The sequence below is a fragment of the Opisthocomus hoazin genome, chromosome 3 (assembly GCF_030867145.1).
Source record: "Opisthocomus hoazin isolate bOpiHoa1 chromosome 3, bOpiHoa1.hap1, whole genome shotgun sequence".
In the NCBI taxonomy this organism is placed as follows: domain Eukaryota; kingdom Metazoa; phylum Chordata; class Aves; order Opisthocomiformes; family Opisthocomidae; genus Opisthocomus; species Opisthocomus hoazin.
Window position 1 is genome coordinate 77019221 of NC_134416.1, and position 21518 is coordinate 77040738.

Sequence of the window (21518 nt, forward strand, 5' to 3'; positions counted from 1 at the left end):
GGAGATTAATAAAAAACCCCAAAACACAAATACTTTCATCAGTAAAACATTGCTCATTGCAGTGGGGAAAAAAAATAATTTTCATTTGCACAAACTAAGCCCAATTATGAATTCACAAACTTTGGTATGCATGCCATGCCATCAGCCTGGCCACTTTAAAATGACTTTTCTAAAGAGGCAAAACAAGTCTTTTCCTCACTGAGGGCCAAAATGTCCTTTCAGGAGACTGATGCAGACCATACTGGAACACTGCTGTTAGCATCATCTAATAACAATGAAAAGAATACATAAAAATATATGGCTATGGGCCTTCCAGAAAAAGTCTGCAGATCGCATCAGCCCCTCCTCACACTTCAAGTAAGTAGCAAGCTAATGACAACTCTGATGTTGATGTTTGTTTAACATATGTGCATACAACCACTTTGAGCCTTTTCTGTCTTGAGATGCTTAAGCAGAGACCTCTGGGGTTTTAGAAAAAAATATTCTGTTGAATCATCTACCCCTTGCTGTTTTGTTTTCTGTACAACATCTCTGAGGAGCAGAGGAAAGCAGAGGGCTTTGCATGCAGGCCAACTTTAGAAAGGCTAGCTCCTGTCAGTATTGGGGAATTGTGCAGCTATAATACAAACCTCGCTGAAGAAGTTTCCTGTTTTCCATCACTAGTCAGGACAGTAATACCGCAGTCTAATTAAATTACTGTCATGTGGAGTTTTTCCTCTTTACTGTAGCTGCTTCAGACTTATGAAGTAGTTACATCCTCTCCATTCCAATTTTTCCTTTAAAAACGAAGTAAGTTTGAGGGGTAACGCCACACTACCAGCAATGAAGACTCAAGTGCTCTCTTCCCAAGGCAGGTAGGGAATGCTGTGCTACTGCTGATCCTCCGCAGCAGTTCTGAAGCAAATAAGGAGCACTGCACCACCCACTCATATTCAACTATGAAACTCTGGCTTAAAGTTCACTCTAAGCATCAGTCTGATTCTGTTACCTCTCTTGTGTCTAGATTATATCCATCACTGCCATCTCTAAAGATGCCAGTCTTCTGAGCACTTTATCAGGCTTTATAATTGAAGCTAATGGAAGATATGTTTGTTCAGATGTTGTAAACGACTTTGAAGATCTGTCTCAGCAAGGGTGATGAATTAAGGATGTCAGCTGGGCAAACAGTTTGATTAATTAATTTAACCAAAATTTATTACTGAAAAACTGAAATGAATCTTTCAAGTTCATATCATTTCACATACTTTAGCAGTAAATATTCCACCCCTTCTTGCCAACTGACTCACCAAGCATAAAACTGGAAGAATCAGCAATGATGCAGCTTCTCAAACATGAGACCAACTTTGGACACTATGAACAGGTATGAAAAGCCATTTTTCGATTACAGCAGCGAATACAGCCCTTAAACAGTTTAGCCCTCAGCTGACTAGATTTCTGCATAAAAGCAATTCTGCTAGGCAGCCTAAACATGATAGCTGAAGCATTTATGACAAAACCCAGAAACACAAAACGCAGAAACCAACAACTGCAAGGAACTATTCCATGACACAGTTATTTATTGGAAGTGCTTGACTTTTATTCTATCTGGTCCACTTTCAAATAAATTAAAATAATAACTTAGGGGGAGCAAGAAAATTATCTTAAAATATTTGTGGGTTTTTTCCTCTCCCAGGTAACTTGTAGTCAGGAAGAATCCAAAATAACAGCATGAGTGTTGAAAATTACAGGGTAAGGTCAGAAACCTCTAGAGGTCATCTAGTCCAAGTTCATGCTCAAAGCAGTGCCGCCTTAGAACAGGTTGCTAAGAATTAAAAGGAAAAGAAAATAATTTAAAGCAAAAAGAAACAAAAAATTAAGACTCCCCCTACCCCCTTTTGCACTGGAAGGAAAAAAAAAAAGCAAGACATGTTTTCCTGAAACATATAGCTCTACTGTGTTATTCACAAGTAAATATGACCAATACAGAAGATGCCTACAGTTGTTTCCTTTGGTTGACCTAGTTCCCTTTCTGTCTTGATGCAGGTAACATTTAGCACAGCGTGTGGCAAACTCCGACTCAGTTGCCAGCACTGCTCTGCCACACTCCAAGCCAGAAAAGGCTAGGAATGCTGCACGTTCCGCTCCAGTGACAGAGAAAATGCTCCATATCATTCATTAGCAGTTCCCTCCAAGTTAATTAAGGAATGGTGCCTGCAGCTGCTGAAGAGGGTTCCACCCCATATTTGGCTGGGAAAGCAAGGCCTCTAGGGCAGGGACTGGACTATACAGCAAAGAAGAACAGGGTGGGGAAACCTCACCAGATCTGAGTTAAGCCCAGATGACTCATCAGAAAGTAAAATGTTCCCATTTTGGCAAGAGGCTGAAGTAGCAGTCCTGGGTTGTGATGCAGCACAGCAATAAATGACCCTGAGAGCTTGGGACAAACTCCTGTGCACATTGGTATTCTTAACAGTAGGGGCTATTTCACATCTCATTAAGCAAAGAGGTTTACATGACAATTAACACATTAATTAGCAGCATCTTTTTCACAGGTGGAACTTCAGCTTGAGATTTCATTTTTAGACAACTGTCTCATGAGTGAAAATGAAGGAATAGTTTCTTACGGCTCAAAGTGACAATGGTTTATATCCCGAACTGGCATAGGAGTATATTTGTCTACGCACTGAAGGACACTGCAACTAGATGATGGCCTGTCCCATAACTTCTGCGCAAGGAGGACCTCCTTGTTCATCTGCAGCCTGCCATTCAAAGCCTCAGCCCTCTGTGTGGGCAAGATGCCAGGATGGCCACTTCATAAGCTGCCCATAAAAAGGCCCAACATACCACAAAGTCACTCAGAGGCAAAGCAAAGCCTGGACTGGAGAAAGCGGTGGCTCCCATTTCTTAGCCCCAGCTGCTGATGTGTGTGGCTCCCCACTACAAAAACCCCTTTGATTATGTCTCTAACGGTATGACTCGTGAGAAAACTCTTCAGCAAACACCAACAAGCAATCATGCTAATTTCACTGAAAATAGGTATCAGATATAAGAGAATGTTCATTGCCCTAGAGCTTCAAATTTTTGATAAAGAACTAATAATTTCTACCAGAGACCATTTTAAAGAAGAGTTGGTACACAAGTATGAATTTCCTTAAACTGCAAGTAAGTTTCTCTCTGAGGTTTTTGTTTAATACCATCTTTAATTTCTATTATCTTTTGAGAGAATGGATTTGCAGGTAAAGAAGAAGATCCAGAGCGCTGGAAATGGAATAAAAGGAAGAAAAAATCGGAGACTGGAACTGGAACTTGTAGCTTTCAAAATCAGGGGGATTCTGATACTCACTGAGCCTGTTCCCTGTCAGATGGATGTTGCCAACCCACGGAAAATAGTGGCATGCTTTATATATCTTATCTTTCACTTCCTTCAGGTACATACTGCAAGGAAGCTGTGTTCTAAGCAATGTATAAACAAACAATCATCGCATTAATCTGTTATGTATTTTGGCACTCCAAGCACAGATAAATCACTGTGCTGTAGCCTTACCTATCATACCACTTACAAAAACAAATCCAGGTTTGGGATGAACACTAGATAACTTTTCCTTTAATTAGCTTTTCAAAGCCGATGGTATTTTTTTAGAATATGATTTATTCCTTTTATTTCTCAGCCCTCCTTGTTTCAGATGGGTACTGTCTGACTGACCTCTAGATACCCTTGCACTTGCTCTGTGATATCCCCAGAATGTCACTGCTTCCATTCTTCATCTTTCATTTCCCAAATGTTTCTTATTGGTCACTTCTGGCACCAGTGGCAGCTGAAGTGGAAGTTTATCCTCTGATAATCTGTACTGCTTTAATGGTTCCCAGCATCCTGAGGATATTTTCCAAGTGCTATGGTGACACCAGCCGAGATCTTGGCAATGGAATAGTGTTTCATATGCTTATTTCCTAACTTAGTCCCTCGATTTTTTTCTGCTTTCCCAACCCTCTTGTCAGCCTCTTGATTTCTGTGGCTTAACTCTTTTTGTTACTGCTGTATTCTTTGTTATCACTTCTCAGTATCTTTCTGATAATAAAGCCTTTGAAGAATCTGAGGACATTCCCAAAATCCTTTAATAAATTTCTCGAAATCTCTGAGTCACATTTGTCCAAAATCTTAGCAAAAATCCCCTCTAGAAGGAACAACAATAGTCACATCTTCTTTATACATTTCTCTGTAAACTAGAGTCTGGGAACTACAGCACATAAACCTTGTAAAATGATGAGCATGTTTCAAACAGTTCTAATATAAAATATCACACATAAAACAAGTCACCAGTTTTAGCATGTCTCCAGAATAACATATGCTTAAAAATGCTTATCCTTGTAGCACAACTATCCTTTTTTTCCCCAAGATAAAATTAGCTGTGCACCAGCATGCCTGAAAAAGCAAAATACTCATATAATTTCAATCACTGACTCGGTTTGCTCATGACTTTTGTACAGCTGACTGAACATCTATTATCTCACCTGAAAGCGAAGCTGTGCGTTTGCTCACCTTAGTCACCTGCAGGATCTTTGAAATGCCTCCTCTTCTGTTCCTTCCAAAGAGTGCCTTCCTGCATCTCCCAGTCCATTCCAGAGTCCACTGAACGTTCAATCATCAATAAGTTCTGGCCAAGTTATCCTACGTAACTCTGAAGAAAAAACGAGAGACTCGCAGACACTGCAGAAGGTCGTCTTTGCTCTCTTTGAAAATCTTGTTTTCTTGGTGGTCTGTCACAGTCAGGTCTCCAGTAGTAAACTGAACAGTCTATCCTCCTGGCTCTTCTTTTCTTCTTTTTCTTCTCTGTAAACACATAATCATTGCTTCAAATCCTTTAGGTATCACAAACTGTATTTCTCTATTGCCCTCTACTGACTGCTAGCTAACAGGGTCTTCCTGGAGACTCGGCAAGCACAGATACACGGTAGGCTTTCCTCCACTGCCCTCCCTCAAATCAATAATGATACATGATGACCAAAAGTTGACACAAATCATTCTATTTTTTCCTTTGTTACAAATTGCCAGGAAAGATTTACAACTTGTTGGTCAGCCGTGGTAGCTACAAAACACTAAACAGCAGAAGCAGGAAGCAGTTAGTAACATGGGTCTGCTGCTGTGGGTTTTTTCGGTGAACAAGGGCCAGGAAAAAGTAGCAACAAATGCATTCTGCTTTGAAACGTGGGTGAATTCACCCCACTGATGCCATAAATACCATGCCAGCGAGCTGAGGGTTATCTGGTTTTAAAGGTCTGGTCCTGCCAGCACTGGATGCACAGAAATACTGACTTTTGGTGGGAGTTCTGCAGAAAGGGGCTTGTAGAGAGCCATGAATTGCAGGCCACGGTTTCGTGGTCATCTTCCCTTTGTCTCTAGAGTTTTATCTGTTCAGCACATTCAGCACCACACCTAGCACGAGAAACCTAGTTTCTGCCTCATGAGACAGGTACTGGGAAGAGACACATGATACACTGGATGCGAACGGCACTGGAAGGTGCTGCTTGTGCTGCCTTTCAAACAATGGTGATGTGTAACGCAAAGAAAAACCAGCGAACTAACGTAAAAAAGGCAACGGCCCAGCCTACTTTCAGGAGCAGCAGAAGAAAATTTATAAGCATTTCAGACAGACCAGAAGACACTGAGGGGGAAAAAACATAAACAGATATAAGAAGAATATAAAAGCAGGGTGGAGGGAAGCGAAAGAAGTAAAAACGAATCCTTTGTATTGCACCATTAGTACAGTACAGTGATTGTGAGCCAAGTCACTCAGGACTTGGCCAAGTCGCTTCTGGCCCACCTGCACCACGGCAGGCCTGGGCAGGGAGGGGCCAGGACACAGCTCCAGAGGACAGGAACGCTGCCGGTGCGTTTCTCTTTCGCTAGGCCTGGGGGAGAACACGGAGCTGCCTCGCCTCGCCGTTCCCCCTCTGCCGCCGAAGCACCGAGGGGCCAAGCAGGCTCCTGTGGCTAAAAATGACAAGAACAGTGCCACCCCCCAAAAAAAGCATTGAAACTGGTTTTGCTTACCTGCATTCAAAAAACACTTCCGTGGTTTTTTTCCACCACTACTGACAAACGGAATATTTCATTTGCCAAAAGTCTGCTGACTGACGAATCCTGGTTGCGTTTTAAATGGCTGTTGTGCGACACCTCTGCTCTTCCACTCAGGAAAGGTCGAGTTCACACAGAAACTATCGCCAACAAAGCCAGCAACTGGCAATGAGAAATGTAACATTGAAAGGTCCATTTAGTGGGTTTAATTCAAAAATAAAGTCGGCAGAGGTCCTAATTGTAGCTATTATGAACATTTCATTAACAAGCCCAGAGTTACTGACTGCACTGCAAAGCTCTCCTATTAAAGGGAGCCCAGAAATTCAATTCTTCCCTTTCTTTTCTACTTCTGAAGCCCTCGGCTACTCCACGTCAGAAAATAAGAAGTAATTATATTTATTCAAATTCCTTGATCGAGCACCGAAGCCGGCTCCGACGAATACCTCTCCTAAATGAACACCATTACCAACAGATCAAAGCAGAGGAATGTCTACCAAATGAACGGGGCCGAGGGAATTGATAAAACACACATCAAACGCTGGAAAGCCGGGGGTTTGGGTTTTTTTTTTCCTCTCCTTTTTAACAGGAGCGCATTTGCAGAGCGGTAACGCCGAGTGCGCGGCTGCCACAGCGCGCCCGACCCGGGCACCCCCCGCGCCCGGCGGCGCCCTCGGGGCCGTCACGCCGCCGCCCTCGGCGGAGAAATCGCTTCGGGAAATTTGTTTGGGTTTTTTCCCCTGAGGTAAAAGTTTTTTTTTACACCGCCCCCCACCCCGTCCCAGCGGCCCGCGCTCGCCAACCCAAGCGCGCTCCCCTCACCGCAGCCCCGCCAACGGCCGGCGGCGGAGCGAGCCCCGGCAGCCCCCCGCCCCGCTGCGCCCCTCCGCCACGGCAAGGGCGGAACAGCGGCCGCTCCACCGGCCGCACCCCGCCCCCGGCAACGGCCGCGCCCCTTCGCCGTCACCCGGCCCAACTGAGGGCGAGAACCGCGGGCCCACCCCAGCCCGGAACCGTGGTGCTGCGGCCACGGGTGCCCGCCGGGCCGCGGCTAAGCGCTGCACATGCTCCCCCCCTCCACTTCCCCTCCCCGCCCGCGGCCGCCGGACCTGGCTGGCAGCGGCTTCCGGCGGGGCGGGCGCTCAGCGGCATGGGGCGGCAGCGGCGGTTCCTGGAGGCGGCGGCGGAGGGGCTGGCGGGCGCCTGCCCGGGCCAGGCGCGCTTCCTGCTGTAAGCGCCCCGCGGCGGGACGCGGCGGCCCCCGGGGCGGGGGGGGAGGGGGGGCGGGAAGCGAAGCGGCGAGGGACGGCGCGCGCGGGCGGGAGGGAGGGGGCGGTCGGAGCTGACGCACGTGGGTAGCCCCGCCCCGTGGCCTCGCGCCTGCCGTGGCGCGCCGCCGCGTGGCTGGTGGGGTTGACGCGACGCGACGTGAGGTGACGTGAGGTGACGTGAGGTGACGCTGTGCCCTTCTCCCGCGCAGGTGGACGCTCCGCAACTGCCGAGGCGAGTGAGGCCCGGGCGGCGGCGGCGAGGGAGGAGCGGGGCTCCGCGGGGCGGGGGGGGAGGGCGGGCCGCGGGTTGCCCCGTGCTTCCCCCCCCCTCCCCCGGGCAGAGCCCGCCGCCGGTCTGGCGTGTGCCTCCGAGCGCTGCTTCGCCCCGGGCGCAGGCGCTGTCCTCGGCTGGCGCTGAAAGCGGGCACAGAGCTGCGCAAGGCTTCGGCGTCGCTGAGCTGGCCGAGGAGCGTGCCCGCGGGGGGCTCCGGGCGGGACGGGGGCCTCCGGCGCGGCAGGTCTTTGGGAGGGCGTCGCGGGTTTCTTCAGGAAGATGTACAGTGACCTGTCAGGGTGGGTGTCAGGAGGATGGGGCCAAGCTCTGTTCAGTGGTGCCCAGCGACAGGACAAGGGGCAAAGGGCACATATTGAAGCACAGAAAGTTCCGTCTGAACATGAAGAACTTCTTCCCTCTGAGGGTGACAGAGCCCTGGAACAGGCTGCCCAGGGAGGTTGTGGAGTCTCCTTCTCTGGAGATATTCAAGACCCGCCTGGACAAGGTCCTGTGCAGCCTGCTGTAGGTGACCCTGCTTGGGCAGGAGGGTTGGACTAGATGACCCACAGAGGTCCCTTCCAACCCCGAACATTCTGCAATTCTGTATTGCATAAACTTACGCTGTGCATAGACCCGGTGTGAATTGCGCTTGGCGGAGTGCTCGGCTTCCTCTCTTGTTCTAGTTGTATCTCAAAATAAAACCATACCTACCTCAATAATGTTAAAATAGAAGCATGCTATTTTAAAGTTTGCCTGCAAAATGCGATTATTTAATAAGTTTTACTCTCTTACTTTTATTCTTCTGTAGATAATGAACCTGGGTTAGAAAGGGTATGTCCTTACTGCTTCCAGTTCCTGGTGCCTGACAGCCACCGAGTGCGTCTTAAACCAAAGATGAAAGTCACTCCACAGATAGAGAAAGTTCTTAAAAGAGAGGCGAAGAACCATAGACTTAATATGAAACAGACAAAGCTTTTGAAGAAGTACAGGGAGTCAAGAAACGTTCTGGTAAGGATATTTACTTGGAACTGCCAAATACATGATATTTCCCTGAAACCTTTCAGTGGCATAAAAAAGAAGATACTGGAAGTGGAGCTCACACCCACACATTTCTTTCTTCGTGAGCACGTAACTCTCTTTTGGGATAACTTCCATTCACAATCAAAATTTTTAAAACCTGCCCTCCAGAACAGAGAGATTGCGAGCACAGTGACAAGAACAGTAAGCTTCCTCCCCAAGCAAACCCCAACCCCATGTGTCACAGAAGCTACACCAACAGCTCTGCCCTCCCTCTGATCTCTTTTTCTTTAGCAGCGGTCTCTGCAGATGTCTAAGAACTTGCTGAAAATTGAAGTATTCTGTCCTGTCAGGAAGCTGTGGTATTTCTGCTGTCGCCCACTGTATCTTTTGCCTAGGTTTGCAGATGTGGCAGGTGTGGCAGATTTTTGCCTGTTCTTTTTTTCCTATGAATGTGGCAGAGTTAGGACCAGGCAACTCTGCTAGATTCCTAGCCTTAATACAGCTGCGTAGGTCCTGAAATGCACTGGAGTCCTGAGAAATCCGTTGCTAAGAATACCCCAAAATATATCGAAGACGACAAGCATGCCACTGATTGCAGTCAGGCTGGCTTTGCCAGTATTTACTGCCTTTGTTTCAGCTCTGAAGGAGGGCCTTGAGTGACTGATAGGTTGTCAGGTGTTTTCAGTTTTATCAGTTGTCTAAAAATAGATATATTTACAACTTCTGAGCTTTACTTTGTTTATTGCAGTAGACCATCATGGCTACATCAGATTATTGTTGCCTTCTGTACAAATCCAATTTTTTACATTTGTCTGAATGTTACTGTTTATAGGAAGTCTTTCAAAACTAAACCACATGGGTAATTTAAACAAGTTAATGTTGCTCTTGAGGCTTCCGTTCCTGTTCCTAAAATTACTCAGGAATATAAGACTTAATTGCTATTTTTTATACTAATTACTATTATTTGAAGAATAATAGCATATATTTAATCTAGTGTTTCCAAGGCACACACTACTATTAAAACAGGTTATGTGAATGGATGCCTTAATAAATGAGACAGCACCCTATTGTGCCTGGCAGTTGCTGGCACACTTGGCATTTTCTCAGATGAGACTCTGCTGGTTGTGCGAAACCAAAAATTGATAGAGGCAATAACACAAAATTAAACTGAGGAAGTATCACAGAGGTTCTCAGCTGTCAGGGCAAAAAAAAGGCGCTCCAGAAAGACACACTTGCTATTACTCTCTCCAAATTGTAGACTGTAGTTGAGCAGCAAAAAATAGCCAGAGGAGGGCATCTGAGAAGATCTTTGCTCCCTGCCCCCCCCCCCAAACTTCTAGTGTACGTGAAGAACTGTCTCTTCAGACAACAAATGAACAGTGTCCTAGGGAATTTTGGTGGGTTGTTACATGTGTTCTGTAGCTGGAGGGGTTCACAGGATGCACTGTGCATTCATATCAGTAGTTTAAAATTCAGTTTTAAATAGGTCCAGTTTAAACTCTGGGTGACATTCTAATCCTGGGATGTAATTACTGTTTGCTGCACTTGCGTTCTGCTCAGTTCTGTTTGCATTTGTGCTGTGGATTATGGTTGAAGTATTTCTGGTCTTAAGTATTTAAAATACTGTCAGGAACTGACAGCTTTCAAAATTAGCAATGTAGATCCCTGTAATCTAATACCTGAGACCTGCGAAAATGAAACTTCCAAGTCTGGTTGAAAATTAAAGCAAGCAACAGTAGGACAGATTGTGCTTCTGATGATACTTTTCTTAGCAAGTGGAACTTGATTTGAGAATGCTTCTGCCATGAAACGGCAGATAACATTAGGAACTATTTCAGGGCTGTTAACATTTTTGGAGTTAACTGTGTATGCAGTTCAGGGAATGGAAACTGGCTGTGCAGTGCTACGATTAATCCACTGGTTCCGGCGCTGTAAGGCGTTCACCTCCATCTGTATTCCGTGGAGTGCTGAACTGTCATATGATGATGGGTTTTTTTCCCATCTGAGCTTCATTTAGAAGAACTAAAAATACATCGGTACTTGAGCTGTATTAAGTTAATTATCTTTCTCTTTCTTTAGTTTGTTAGGCTGACAAAGCAATGTCTAGAGACAGTCAAAACAATGAACTGAAAATGTTTCATTTCGGCATTTCTAAGTGTAATTGTTTCTAAGCAGTCTGAATGTAGGTAAATTTACACACTTTGAAATGAAGAATGATTTGGTATAGATGTTTTCAAAACTGCTTAGACAGTTTTGTGACATTCTTTTGAATATATTTTTTTAACTAGAAAGATCACACAACTCTGTTTTTCAGTCAGTGTAATAGTGTGCCTCAGAAAGTTGTCTGGCTGTATGACTCTGACGTCTCTTAATCAGAGGAGTTGCCATGGCAGTCAGGGGTGTTAGGAATCCCTGACAGTCTCCACGACTGTCTGACATTTTCTGTTCTGATGGACCTCTGCAGCATACTGTGCTGCTGGAAGTTCCCTGCAGCCTAGGAGTAAACAGAGAGAAGAGAACATGCCCTTTGTTTGCAACCTCTTCCGTATTGTAGTAGGTGTTTTTGCACCAACAGAAAGCCTCTTTGTTCACTGAGAGCTGCTGTTGTTACTTATGGATGATTATTTCTGAGAGTTTGGTAATTTAAATGTTTTCTCTCAAGACTCCCTGGAAAGCATGTAATATAACTTCATTCGGGATACAATGTGCTAGGGAGTTTAGATCACTCTGTATGTCCTGTTTTATAGCAAAATATGAATGCCCCTTAAGTATACTCAAGATATCAGACATCCAGTTCAGGTGCTGTTTCATCTTCCTGTTCTGACGTTGTTTTCCGTATTTCACTGTACGGCGCTACATTCAGAGTTACGGTCTCCTGAAATTAGTTGCTCAGGGACTGGAGTCATTTCTAGATAAACCCATCGGATGTCTTCGGCTTAAGAAACCTGAGTGAAAATATTCGGTGTAAAGTATGTGTTGCTTTTTAATATCTCTGTGTCTCACTTAAGCAAATATTTAACTCATGTCATGATATTTGGAGAATAGTTTGGGTAATTCTTGGCTTCACATTCATTCAATTCAACGGCTTTATAACATAAAGGTGGAAAGATGGAAGAATGGTTGATATTTCGTTTATTCTCTCCATAGCTGGTTACTTGCAACTCATGCAACAAAACAACAAGACATTATGGTAAAAGCAGGGATCTTCTGGCTACCAAGGCACGCAATTCTGGCACTCCAAGTATTAAATCTAGCCTGAGGACACCAGATGTAAAAAGTCAGTCTGCAAGCAAAGCGACACCTGTAAGCTGCAGTTGGTTGGGATCTAAAGGGAGCAGTCCCTCATCGCTTCCCAGGTACCCGTTTCCCACCTATTCAAAGAGGCGCGTTGCTGAGTAGAGTGTATCATGTCTTGCTGGGAAAGGGCCTCATGTACTGATTTCAGATCAGTAATAAACTTTAAATTGATAACTAAGTATTTTCCTTTAGTGGTCTGATTGAGGACATCAGTTGTAACTTTCCAACCTTTAAAATCAAAAGATTCTAATGAAAAGCGGCTATGTGCATGGAGCACACAGTCATGGTTTTGTCATTAATGTGAAATGTCCGGCTTAAAATTTATATACTAACTACTTGCCTTCACATGAAAGTACACTATGTTCAAAATTTTTTGCTCATATTATATATGTGTCATTTTGTAGTTACTTTATGTTAATTCTGATTCCTCACCTTTAAGACACAAGTCTTTTGTTTTTCAGAACATGTCTATCCGGACAGGCGACAACCAGATCTGCTTCCAAGACTCGCCGAAACCCCAAATTTCACTTTTCTAAGCTGAAACGGATGCTTAACCTCGAAGAAAAAGAGAAAAGCCAGAAGGCAGATTTGAAAACCTTCTTGACTTTACTTTAGTTATTCATAAGTAATAAAGATTACAGCAGTAAGTATTGTTCCAGTTTTTGCGAATCCACAAAGTGCTTTCTTTAAAACTGAAGCTAACAGCATGTACCCTGCGTAAGCGTAGACTGTATGTTTTAGCAGCAAGCTCTGTTTCTGAGGGGACCGATTGTCCGCAAGAGGGAGATGAGAAAATAGCCGGTCTGGTACACATGGGAATCTTGAACGTGTTTTGCAGTCTCTCATGGCCCAAGAATTGAAAGCCGGGATCTGTCCTTGGAGGAAGCTGACCATACTGGATCCATCAGTGGGTCCAGCAGCACCAACGGATACGCTGGCAGACCTGAAAGCAATTTCAGGGTGGGGAGCAGCGTAGAATTGTTGCGGTTTCCTCCATGTCAGTCTCATACTGTTGTTAAGGTAGTGCATCACAGTAGAGTGCTTTGCATGTTTGAGAAAAACAAGGACACTGCCACTGGCACTGTCTGTAGTAGGTACAGCATTTTCAAAGATTTAAGGTAGTGTCCTGTAGGGTCACTGTCTTGATACCTGTGGTAATTTAAGCATGGCCTTTAGCACAGCCTTTACAAAGGTTCCAAAATAACTTACTCTTTAAGACAGTACTCATACAAAGAGACGTAAAACAGTCTATCACCAGACTCAGTTTCTTCCTTTTCTTAAGAATGTTGTCTGTGATTTGGACTGCAGATGATACTGGTCCCAGAATAAAGCAGGACCTGGTAAAATGCACTCTAATGTGGGGATGTATCGACTGACAGCTCCAGGCTGGGCTGCTGTCAGCACCCTGATTCGTTACTGCTGCGGGAGTGGCACAGTCATAAAGCACAAGGGATGCTTCCTGTCCAGTTGCTCGGGTACTACCAAAATGGGTCACTTCGGTGTCGTTCAGGAATGACTTAGGAGAGAACCACGGTCTTGCAAGTCTTTCAGTTTTATCAGGCTTCAGAGTTGCTTCCTTCCTGCACTGCAGTCTGGAAAACTAGGTGTGTCCTGGACAGTAGCCAACTTGTTGCACCAACATGTTTTGATGTGAATAGACAATTATCAAGGTTTAAGCGGTCTCCACTGTCAGATTTTACATTTTCAGTTCAGCGCCGAGGTGAGGAAGCGACAGTAGAATGTCACCACTCAGGACTGACTTCACAGCCTGCCCTGCGTATACTCTGCAGTGACAGCTCTACAAGTTGTGGTTCACATTTCCCCTCTGAAAAGAGAATCAGTTTAAAATATTTAAATTCTTGGGTTGAAAGGTCTGTATTTTCCATTTTTTTTGTGTTCTGATGAATAGTTTCCTTTCAGTGTACTTGGGCTCAATGAACACCGCTTAAGAAACAGGACCAGCAAGTCAGCTGGCAGACCTGAAAGCAGTCCGGGGGCAGGGCAGAATAGTGAGCTGCAAATTCTGCTGAGGGTCTCGGAGACTGGCATGTCACCTTTTTATATCTCCTGTACGCTTGCACAGTAACTTTGAAGGGTTCGCTGCTGTTTGTTTCTTGCATACGTGTAGGATCAAATTAACTGTCGTGCTTTGATAAAATAACGGACCTTGGCGTTACGCCTTTGCCACTGTAGAACTTGGCATTAATTCTCTGTTGTTGCTGTATTTACGATCCAGACTGCTGGAAAAACACATCAATCTTGTTGATGGAAAATGTGCATTACAAAAAAGTGTTTGAAAAACAAGGCTTGCAATAGATTTTTATATTAAAAGTACATGCATTAGGTGCTCTACTGCTGCGCTTCCTGTGAGGCTTACGTGAAAGCAGCGTGGGCATTCGCCATGTTTTATGGTGCCACAACATTAGTGTGTTGGATCAAATCGAGGGTATGCTTTTGAAGCAGATCTCCCACTGGTCCCCGTTTACTGTGCTTTTTACGCAATACTGGGCGATCTCGGAGTCCATGAGTCACACTGGTTTTGGACAAAACTACAGGTAAAAGGCGTGAGCCGGGGCACAACCAGCGTCCTGCAACCAGGCAGCCTGTCCACAGGGTCACAGGAGAGCTAGTCTGAAGCACACAGCTCCAAGAAGTGTCCTGTCGCTGGCAGGCACGGAGCTGCGGGTACTTTGCACTCCGAGTGCATTACTGCTGCAGCGTGCTATTTGTTAACACAGGCAGAGCCTCGCCATGCTCCAAACAACATATTTTTCTTTGTAATTACCAGAGTTGTCAGGCACGTCCAGATGTGTTGTTATAAGGGATCACTACTGCAAGCTGTCAGACCTTACTGTGGGGAAAAAAGGAAAAAAAAAAATCATTCAGTACGTGCCAGTCCTTGTTCTGCGAGTGTGCTTCAAAACACTGGGCAGAAATAGTGTTGGTGTGTTCTGTCATCTGAAGTGCTTCTGCGGCACGCCTAAGCCTCTCACAGTCTCTCTCTGTTACTGGGCTGTCACAGAGTTGGTGTATTGAGAGAGACACAGACGTATGTATATATGCATATACATCTCTCTACAGATGATGTGTGGGGGTATATACGTACATGTACACACATCAGATGCATATATACACATATATATAGGTATGTAAGTATGTATACACCCCTCAGATGGATGACTACATGTACACACACACGTATACACGTGCACACATACGCATCTGATGCGCTCTTCCCTTGGGGATGCATTGCGTTCCCGTTCCGGACGGAACGCCGAAGGCTCGCTGTCGGCTGCAGCAGCCTGCTGCTGAGCCCCCGCCATGCCGCTGCCATGCAGCGCTACGGCCGAGCTGGAGGAACGGCTCTGGAGAGGGGAAACGGCCTCGCTGCTCTCAGCGAGGCCAGAATTTCACCCGGACTTTGTAAAGGAAGACAAAGAAGGTTCTCTGTCGAGCATGCAGAGGTGTTTACTTACAGAGCGAGAGCTGTTTCTCTGCTCACGCAATGGTTTGTATATCATTGGCAGTGATAGCACCACACTGTATATTGAAAACGTTACAAAGTAGGTCGTAGTATAACCAGCTCAACTAAAGCGTATTTTATTTTGAAACAACAGTTTGAGTCATTTTCCCACTTTTGAGTACTGGGAACCTCCAGCTGGCATCTTACAACCGGTTCCCTCACACCCAGCTCCCCCCCGAAATGCAAACTTTGGCCAGACTAGATGGTATACAAACAACATTTCTTTTTAAGAAATTTACAGTTCTAGAGATATGACCTCACGCTTTTTTAATGCACTGCTTCCTCATGGAAAATTGTCACACAAAATGTAAATACAGAGAGTAAGAGACTTCAGAATTAGTACTGACCATTTCCCCAGCATCACGCTGAGATTCTGGTGGACTCCCAGGTACAGGGAGCCATTACACTCAAGCCACTTCACACCGTGAGCCTGAGTAGGCAAGCAATGAACAATGATTCAAAAGATGTTTTTACAACATTTTATTCTATTAAATATGAAAGAGCGTACATACAGGTGTTATTCCGAGGACATAAATTACACAAGGATTACACGTTCTGTCAGAAAAGCACAATAATGAAACATCTTTACATTTCAAAATTTCTTGTTAGCTTTTAACAAATGAGTCTATTTCTGTTGCAAACAAGTAATGAGTGCTATTGAACTTCTGCAAATTCCCACAAAAACATCATGCTTAGTAGGATACTTTAAATATTGTAAAGATGAAATCAGAATTAGATTTCTAAATAACAAGATGGAGGAGATTTTACTACTTAATCAAGGTAAATGACACACTGAAATAGGAGCCGAGACAAAACTGGTCATTCATTAAAGAAAAATTCCGCTTCAGACACTACATTTGAGTCTGCTCTCTTTACTTGCAGGAATAGTCATGGTGATTATATGCACGAGTAATGAGCAGACCTGGCCCTAAGTTTTTATAAACATAGCCATCAAATTTTAGACGTGCTGGTTTTCTAGTTCACTAATTTTTCCACCGAAAAAACCCCCACACCCACGAATCTATTCGCTTATGGTTCAAGAGGCTGAAACCCAGCTCTTCTGCAGAAAGCCAGTCAAGCCTCAGCACGATTTCCATGTCTTCCACGGTCTTCTGCAGAGGGGGGTACTGCACCCTACGCGTGTGAAGTACCAGACTGAGTCACCACCGACTTGTGAGAGCAGTACTGGAAGTCCTAATACAACGATTTTTAAACTTCAGGTAAACAGAAATGTAGTTCTACCATAATGAAAGCTCTCAGTTCAACATTCAGAGGACTACTCAGATAAAATACGTCATAAGCATGTCGTTCAGGTTGTGTTGCTAGGGATTAACTGAGGTGTTCTAATATATTAATACGAACATTAATGGAGTGAAACAGACAAGCTAGTGTTACTGCAGGTTGTAGCTTATTTAATTTTCAAAAGGAGTAATGAAACACAATTCCTAAGAATAGTAATTTTTGTAACTAAGGACTTCATGTTTATTTTTAAAACCACAGAAGTGGGGTAATATTCCTGATATCTTTCAAAACATTCTGCAAAAACACAGCTTGACCCTGCAAACTCTAGAATATATAAGCAGTCCCAGTGACCTCCAAGGTAAGCATTCTCACACAGCAAAGAACTGCAGGAACTCTTTGCTTTTTTTCAGAGAATGCTCAATGAAAGTGCAATACAGTGAAGCAAATAATCTGATTATTATGCTTTTATTATTAGATGAAAAATGTTCAGATATTTTACAATTGTGCCTTTTGTAGGGTGGGCATTCTGGTTGGAGTAGAGTCAGACCTCATTAGGAGAGACGGGCAGGGTCCACCCACACATTTTCTTTCTCAAGGCGGAAACGCCCCAAGGCAGTCCTATTGTATAATCCCATCTACAGCTAGAACACTGCGCTGCCCAGCCTCGCACTGCTATTTCTGCTTTGACAAAAGCTGACATTTGTTTTGCTTTTCATTTCCATCCTGGCATGTTCTCCCTTTCAGCTCCTAGGCACCCTTCCTTTCCCCACCCAGCCTCTTTTCTTCCTGAGATGTCAGAAATACGCACATTGAGCTTTAGAACCTGAGAATTTGGAGGTATTTTTTGATACTAGAGGGCTGCATTTGTATCATATCATGTTATCTCCTGCTATACTATTACAGTTACAACATGAATCTTCTAACTAGTTGATACCTGATGCTTTTCCCATATAAATAAAAAACAACGTACCACTAACATATGACACTTGCTATAAAAGTGACCTTTACCTTCCGCATGTCCTCTTTTCCAAACAAATCTTGAGGGATCATTTCCAAAAACCCAGCTATGAAATATTCCTTGAATTAAACAATTTCACAGTAAAATAAAGAAAAGTATATCCAGAAAATAGCATTCTCTCAAAATTAAAACTTATATACATCAAGAAGAAGTTGAGATTTTTCCTCATTCTTGTATCAGTTCTACATTACCTGTAGATAAGCAACATTATCACTAAGAGTTATGAATAGGAAAAACAAGTCTAGTGAAGGAAGTGTCATGTCTTTTCTAACACTCTAGAGAGATCAAGGAAATTCAGCATTCAACTTCATTATTACAATTATTTTTAATTATGGTAGCAAAAGACTGTTTAAGCTTAATTCCCTATGGCTTTCAGTATGCAAGACTTAGATCCTTCAATGCATTCTAGCCACGTCACTGCACTTATAATCACCTCTGGGTACAAATTAAGTTCTCCGTGGATGGGATTCAACCATGAACTCACTGTTTATCCTTCTTGTTTTCTGATTTGTTTTATAATTCTTAATAGATTAAGCTGGTTCAGTATTTACCACAATTTTGATGCTGTACTTGAACGAGACTGAGCTTTAGCTGAAACTATAATGCACATACATGTATATAAGAACTTGTAAGCTGTTTAACAGAACAGAAATACTTAAAACATCAAAATTTTACTCGAACATTCATTTACTTACCAAGAATGTACACTGAAAAGATGCCAATAAGTGTTCTTTAATTTTGCATACGAGACTTAAACTAAAGAAACACTCCTCTGGATCCATTATAGTTAGCTTTTTTTCCTATGGAGTGGAAAATTGCCACTCAAAACTTACACATCTTTGGACAGCTAGTGAGCTCTGATGAACTATTTTCAGCATTCCTGTCTGTCAGTCAGAACTTTTGATGAAATTAGTATTCTACATTGCATGTTATGGAATGCTATATCAACAGCTTGTATTTTTATCTTTTGGGTTTTTTTCCCTACCTTCCTGAGGTCTAATTCATGGCAACTTCCATGAGAAAAGATAACTGGAGTGAGGTTCTTATGTCCAAGTGTATCTGTTTTAAAGAGAAAGATTATTCTCCATTCATACCCAACAAGTATTCTAGCCATTAGCCCTGAGGAAGTCAATAACAAGTGACAAATCACTGTTTTCAACAATTTCACTCCAGGACTATTTCGAATTGTCATGGTTTTTGAAAAGGAAGAATAGATTTTTCTAAAAAAAAAAAATAAAGTGCTTTCCTGTAAGAAGCAGTATTAAACTTGTAAACTGTGAACTTGACTCATGCTAAACAATGCCTGACAAGTGCAAACCCATGAACAGAACGCAATCATTAAATACTTTGATGACACATCCAACTCAAACACTTGCAGCCCAGGTTTTTAAGGTCATCTAAATGCCAAAGGTACAGATAGGCATTTTTTAAATCACTTCTCAACAATAACCTGCCTAATTCTGATTGACTGAAAAGCCTAAACTTTCTGGCAATCTGCTAGATGCCTGTCTGTACATTTAAGTTTTTAAGTGAACTTAAAAGCTGGTGCATAGTATGGTAACAAAGACTGCTCACAAATTCAGCCACCTGCAGACAAAGCCATTTCTGCCACGCAAAGAACTTTTTTAAAAAAAGAAACTCAGCAATAATTTTCCACTGTTTGACTTCTACACAAGCCTAAACTGTCTCCTGTTCTGTGAGAAAAGACAATCAAGATCTAGAAATGTTTGCTGGAGCGGGTGGAGGTGGGGAGCTGGAAGCCGATGCTGGCCTCTGGGGTTTCCTGGTGGAAGAAGCTGTAAAGCATGGCTGCATCATTGTGCTGCTGCATGTACAGATGGTACGCAGCATTGTCAAATTTTAATAACGGGCTTTTAACAATTGGGACAGTTTCGAGAATGACCTTTCAATTTAATTAAAGCTGTAAAATGGTTTCACATTTCTGGGATTAACCTTTTTAAATGGAGACGGATGTTCCAGAAAGGGATTAGAGTACAAATGAATGGTCCCTCAATTTAGAAACTAAGCAGCTGTAAAAAGAAAGTTACAATTTTGAAACATAACTAAACTGGTCGATTGTATAGTTTCTTGCACTGACTTTTAAATGATGCTAAAATACTGCAATATTTTGAGTCACTTAAAGATCTGCTCAGTGTAGCTTGATTTATGTTTCCAATACAAAATAGGTTACTACCATTTACTTCAAAAAACCCCACTTGACTTGTTTTGTGAGTGGGTAATTTAAATGTAATGGACAGTAAGATCACTTTTAACTTTGCATTAAATTGCATCAACCTTCCTGCATACATAAGCTTGTGATTTCCACATTTCACTCCCTCACTGGCAATTGAAATGTCTCAAGTTAGAATTATGTGTTGATTATACGTTGATATACACTAAATACAGGGTACATAAGAAAAATCTCAGCATGTTTTTTACAGGGCACCCAACTAAAATCTTTACAAAAGATAAGGTAGTTATCCATTCTTCAATGTAACAGACACAGATGCCACTTTTATAAATGTACCCTTACGTTCATTCGCCAATAAAATAGCAAACAAATCAACTTTTTCAACCATTTTTCATAAATTATTAAAGTATTTTTAGTGACACTCTCCAACAATATACAAAAATAATACTACAAGAGTACCAATCAGTCTGACCTACCCCTCATTTCACAGAAAAGTAGAGGTTATGGAAGGATGTTCTTGTCATCAGTCGTCGCTGTAGATGTCTCCTGCAAACGGCAGGTGTACGTGGCTGCCTGTGACATTGGGAAGTCGAGAGAGATCAGGCAGGTTCTGGATGCGTGACCTGAGTTCTTTCCGTACTTGGGACACTCTGGCTAGCTTGCGTTTGTACTCCTGTAATGCAGAAGAATTCAATATGAGGCTCTTTTGCTAATACCATCCCCACTATTTACTGCACTTGACATTTTCTAAAGACTGTATTCCTTCTGTGAGTTAGATGACTAAATATCCATTAATAGGTGAGAGCCCAGAGAAGTGAGTATTCCGGAGGCAGAGGCATCAGCTCTAGCATCTTCTCAGCATCTGACTTTGGACGCAGAGCCATGGGATTTTTTTGCTTTGAATTCTAAGTACCTAGATGCTAAACATGGCAGGCAATCCCAGTTCACACAACTATACACGTTTCTCCATGTGACTAGCAGAATGGAATCATTCTTAGAAACTGTATTAAAGGACAATCGATACACGTACTCTACTATCACTTACAGAGAACAGGAGGATAAACTTACTGGTGTCAAAGAAGTTACTTGCAGCTCACACTGATGAAAGAATAAAAAACAACCAAATATACCACCTAACTAGGCCTGTTGATCAGCCCCACCAAGCTGACCAATCAGAAGTATTTTGTATTAACTTTTATAATAAAACCCACATTGCATCAGTGTATTTATGGATCTAACCCTGAGTTTTCAGAAATGTTTTGAACTGAAGACTTAGCATTTCATATTCTTTTGGAACACAGGTCAAACCACTCATAATTCATATATTTAATGATTATGAGGCACTTTTCACATGAAACAACATTATACAATATTTAACATTGTAAGCCAGCGCACTAGAATATGGTGAGGGCTCACCTATTCAGAATATGAGACATAATGGAGACAAATACCAGCTTGTATAAAATTAAAACAGTTATTCCAAAATGTAGGAAGATCAGGGTACAATTTACAAAAATATTTACATTTAAAAAACTTGGAAGCACATTTCTTTGGAGAGCAGAAGAGACTAAGCATTACAAGGCAACTGGCGCTTCATGGAAATACACTATAATTCACAACACATCAAACACAG

At 43.0% G+C, this 21518-nt stretch overlaps 2 protein-coding genes and 1 long non-coding RNA gene across 5 annotated transcripts in view; 1 reads left to right on the forward strand and 2 right to left on the reverse strand.

Moving 5' to 3' along the window:
* LOC142360879 (uncharacterized) overlaps positions 1 to 7241 on the reverse strand; it is a 29865-nt gene extending 22624 nt beyond the window's left edge. Inside the window, exons 1-3 of one of the 2 annotated variants that reach the window (XR_012763492.1) lie at positions 7159 to 7241; positions 6029 to 6214; positions 4517 to 4807 (exon numbers count right to left, since the gene is read on the reverse strand). This is a non-coding gene — a long non-coding RNA (uncharacterized LOC142360879). Of the gene's footprint in view, positions 1 to 4516; positions 4808 to 6028; positions 6215 to 6871; positions 6941 to 7158 lie in introns of those variants that run through there. The other variant, XR_012763493.1, reaches the window with a different exon arrangement.
* On the forward strand, positions 7099 to 14215 carry RMP24 (ribonuclease MRP subunit p24). Of its 2 annotated transcripts, XM_075416727.1 has the most exons (5): positions 7136 to 7279; positions 7530 to 7552; positions 8403 to 8602; positions 11762 to 11970; positions 12373 to 14215. In XM_075416727.1, the coding sequence occupies exons 1-5, from the start codon at positions 7200 to 7202 to the stop codon at positions 12524 to 12526; spliced, it is 666 nt and encodes a 221-aa protein (XP_075272842.1). In that variant the 5' UTR covers positions 7136 to 7199; the 3' UTR covers positions 12527 to 14215. The 2 variants fall into 2 exon arrangements, with proteins under 2 accessions (XP_075272841.1, XP_075272842.1); XM_075416726.1 differs by lacking the exon at positions 7530 to 7552 and having other exon boundaries at positions 7099 to 7279.
* Positions 14216 to 15899: 1684 nt separating this feature from the next.
* RPRD1A (regulation of nuclear pre-mRNA domain containing 1A) overlaps positions 15900 to 21518 on the reverse strand; it is a 45650-nt gene continuing 40031 nt past the window's right edge. The window contains exon 7 of the mRNA XM_075416728.1: positions 15900 to 20558. Within this exon, the coding sequence (XP_075272843.1) occupies positions 20409 to 20558 (150 nt within the window). The 3' untranslated portion in view covers positions 15900 to 20408. The remainder of the gene's footprint in view (positions 20559 to 21518) is intronic.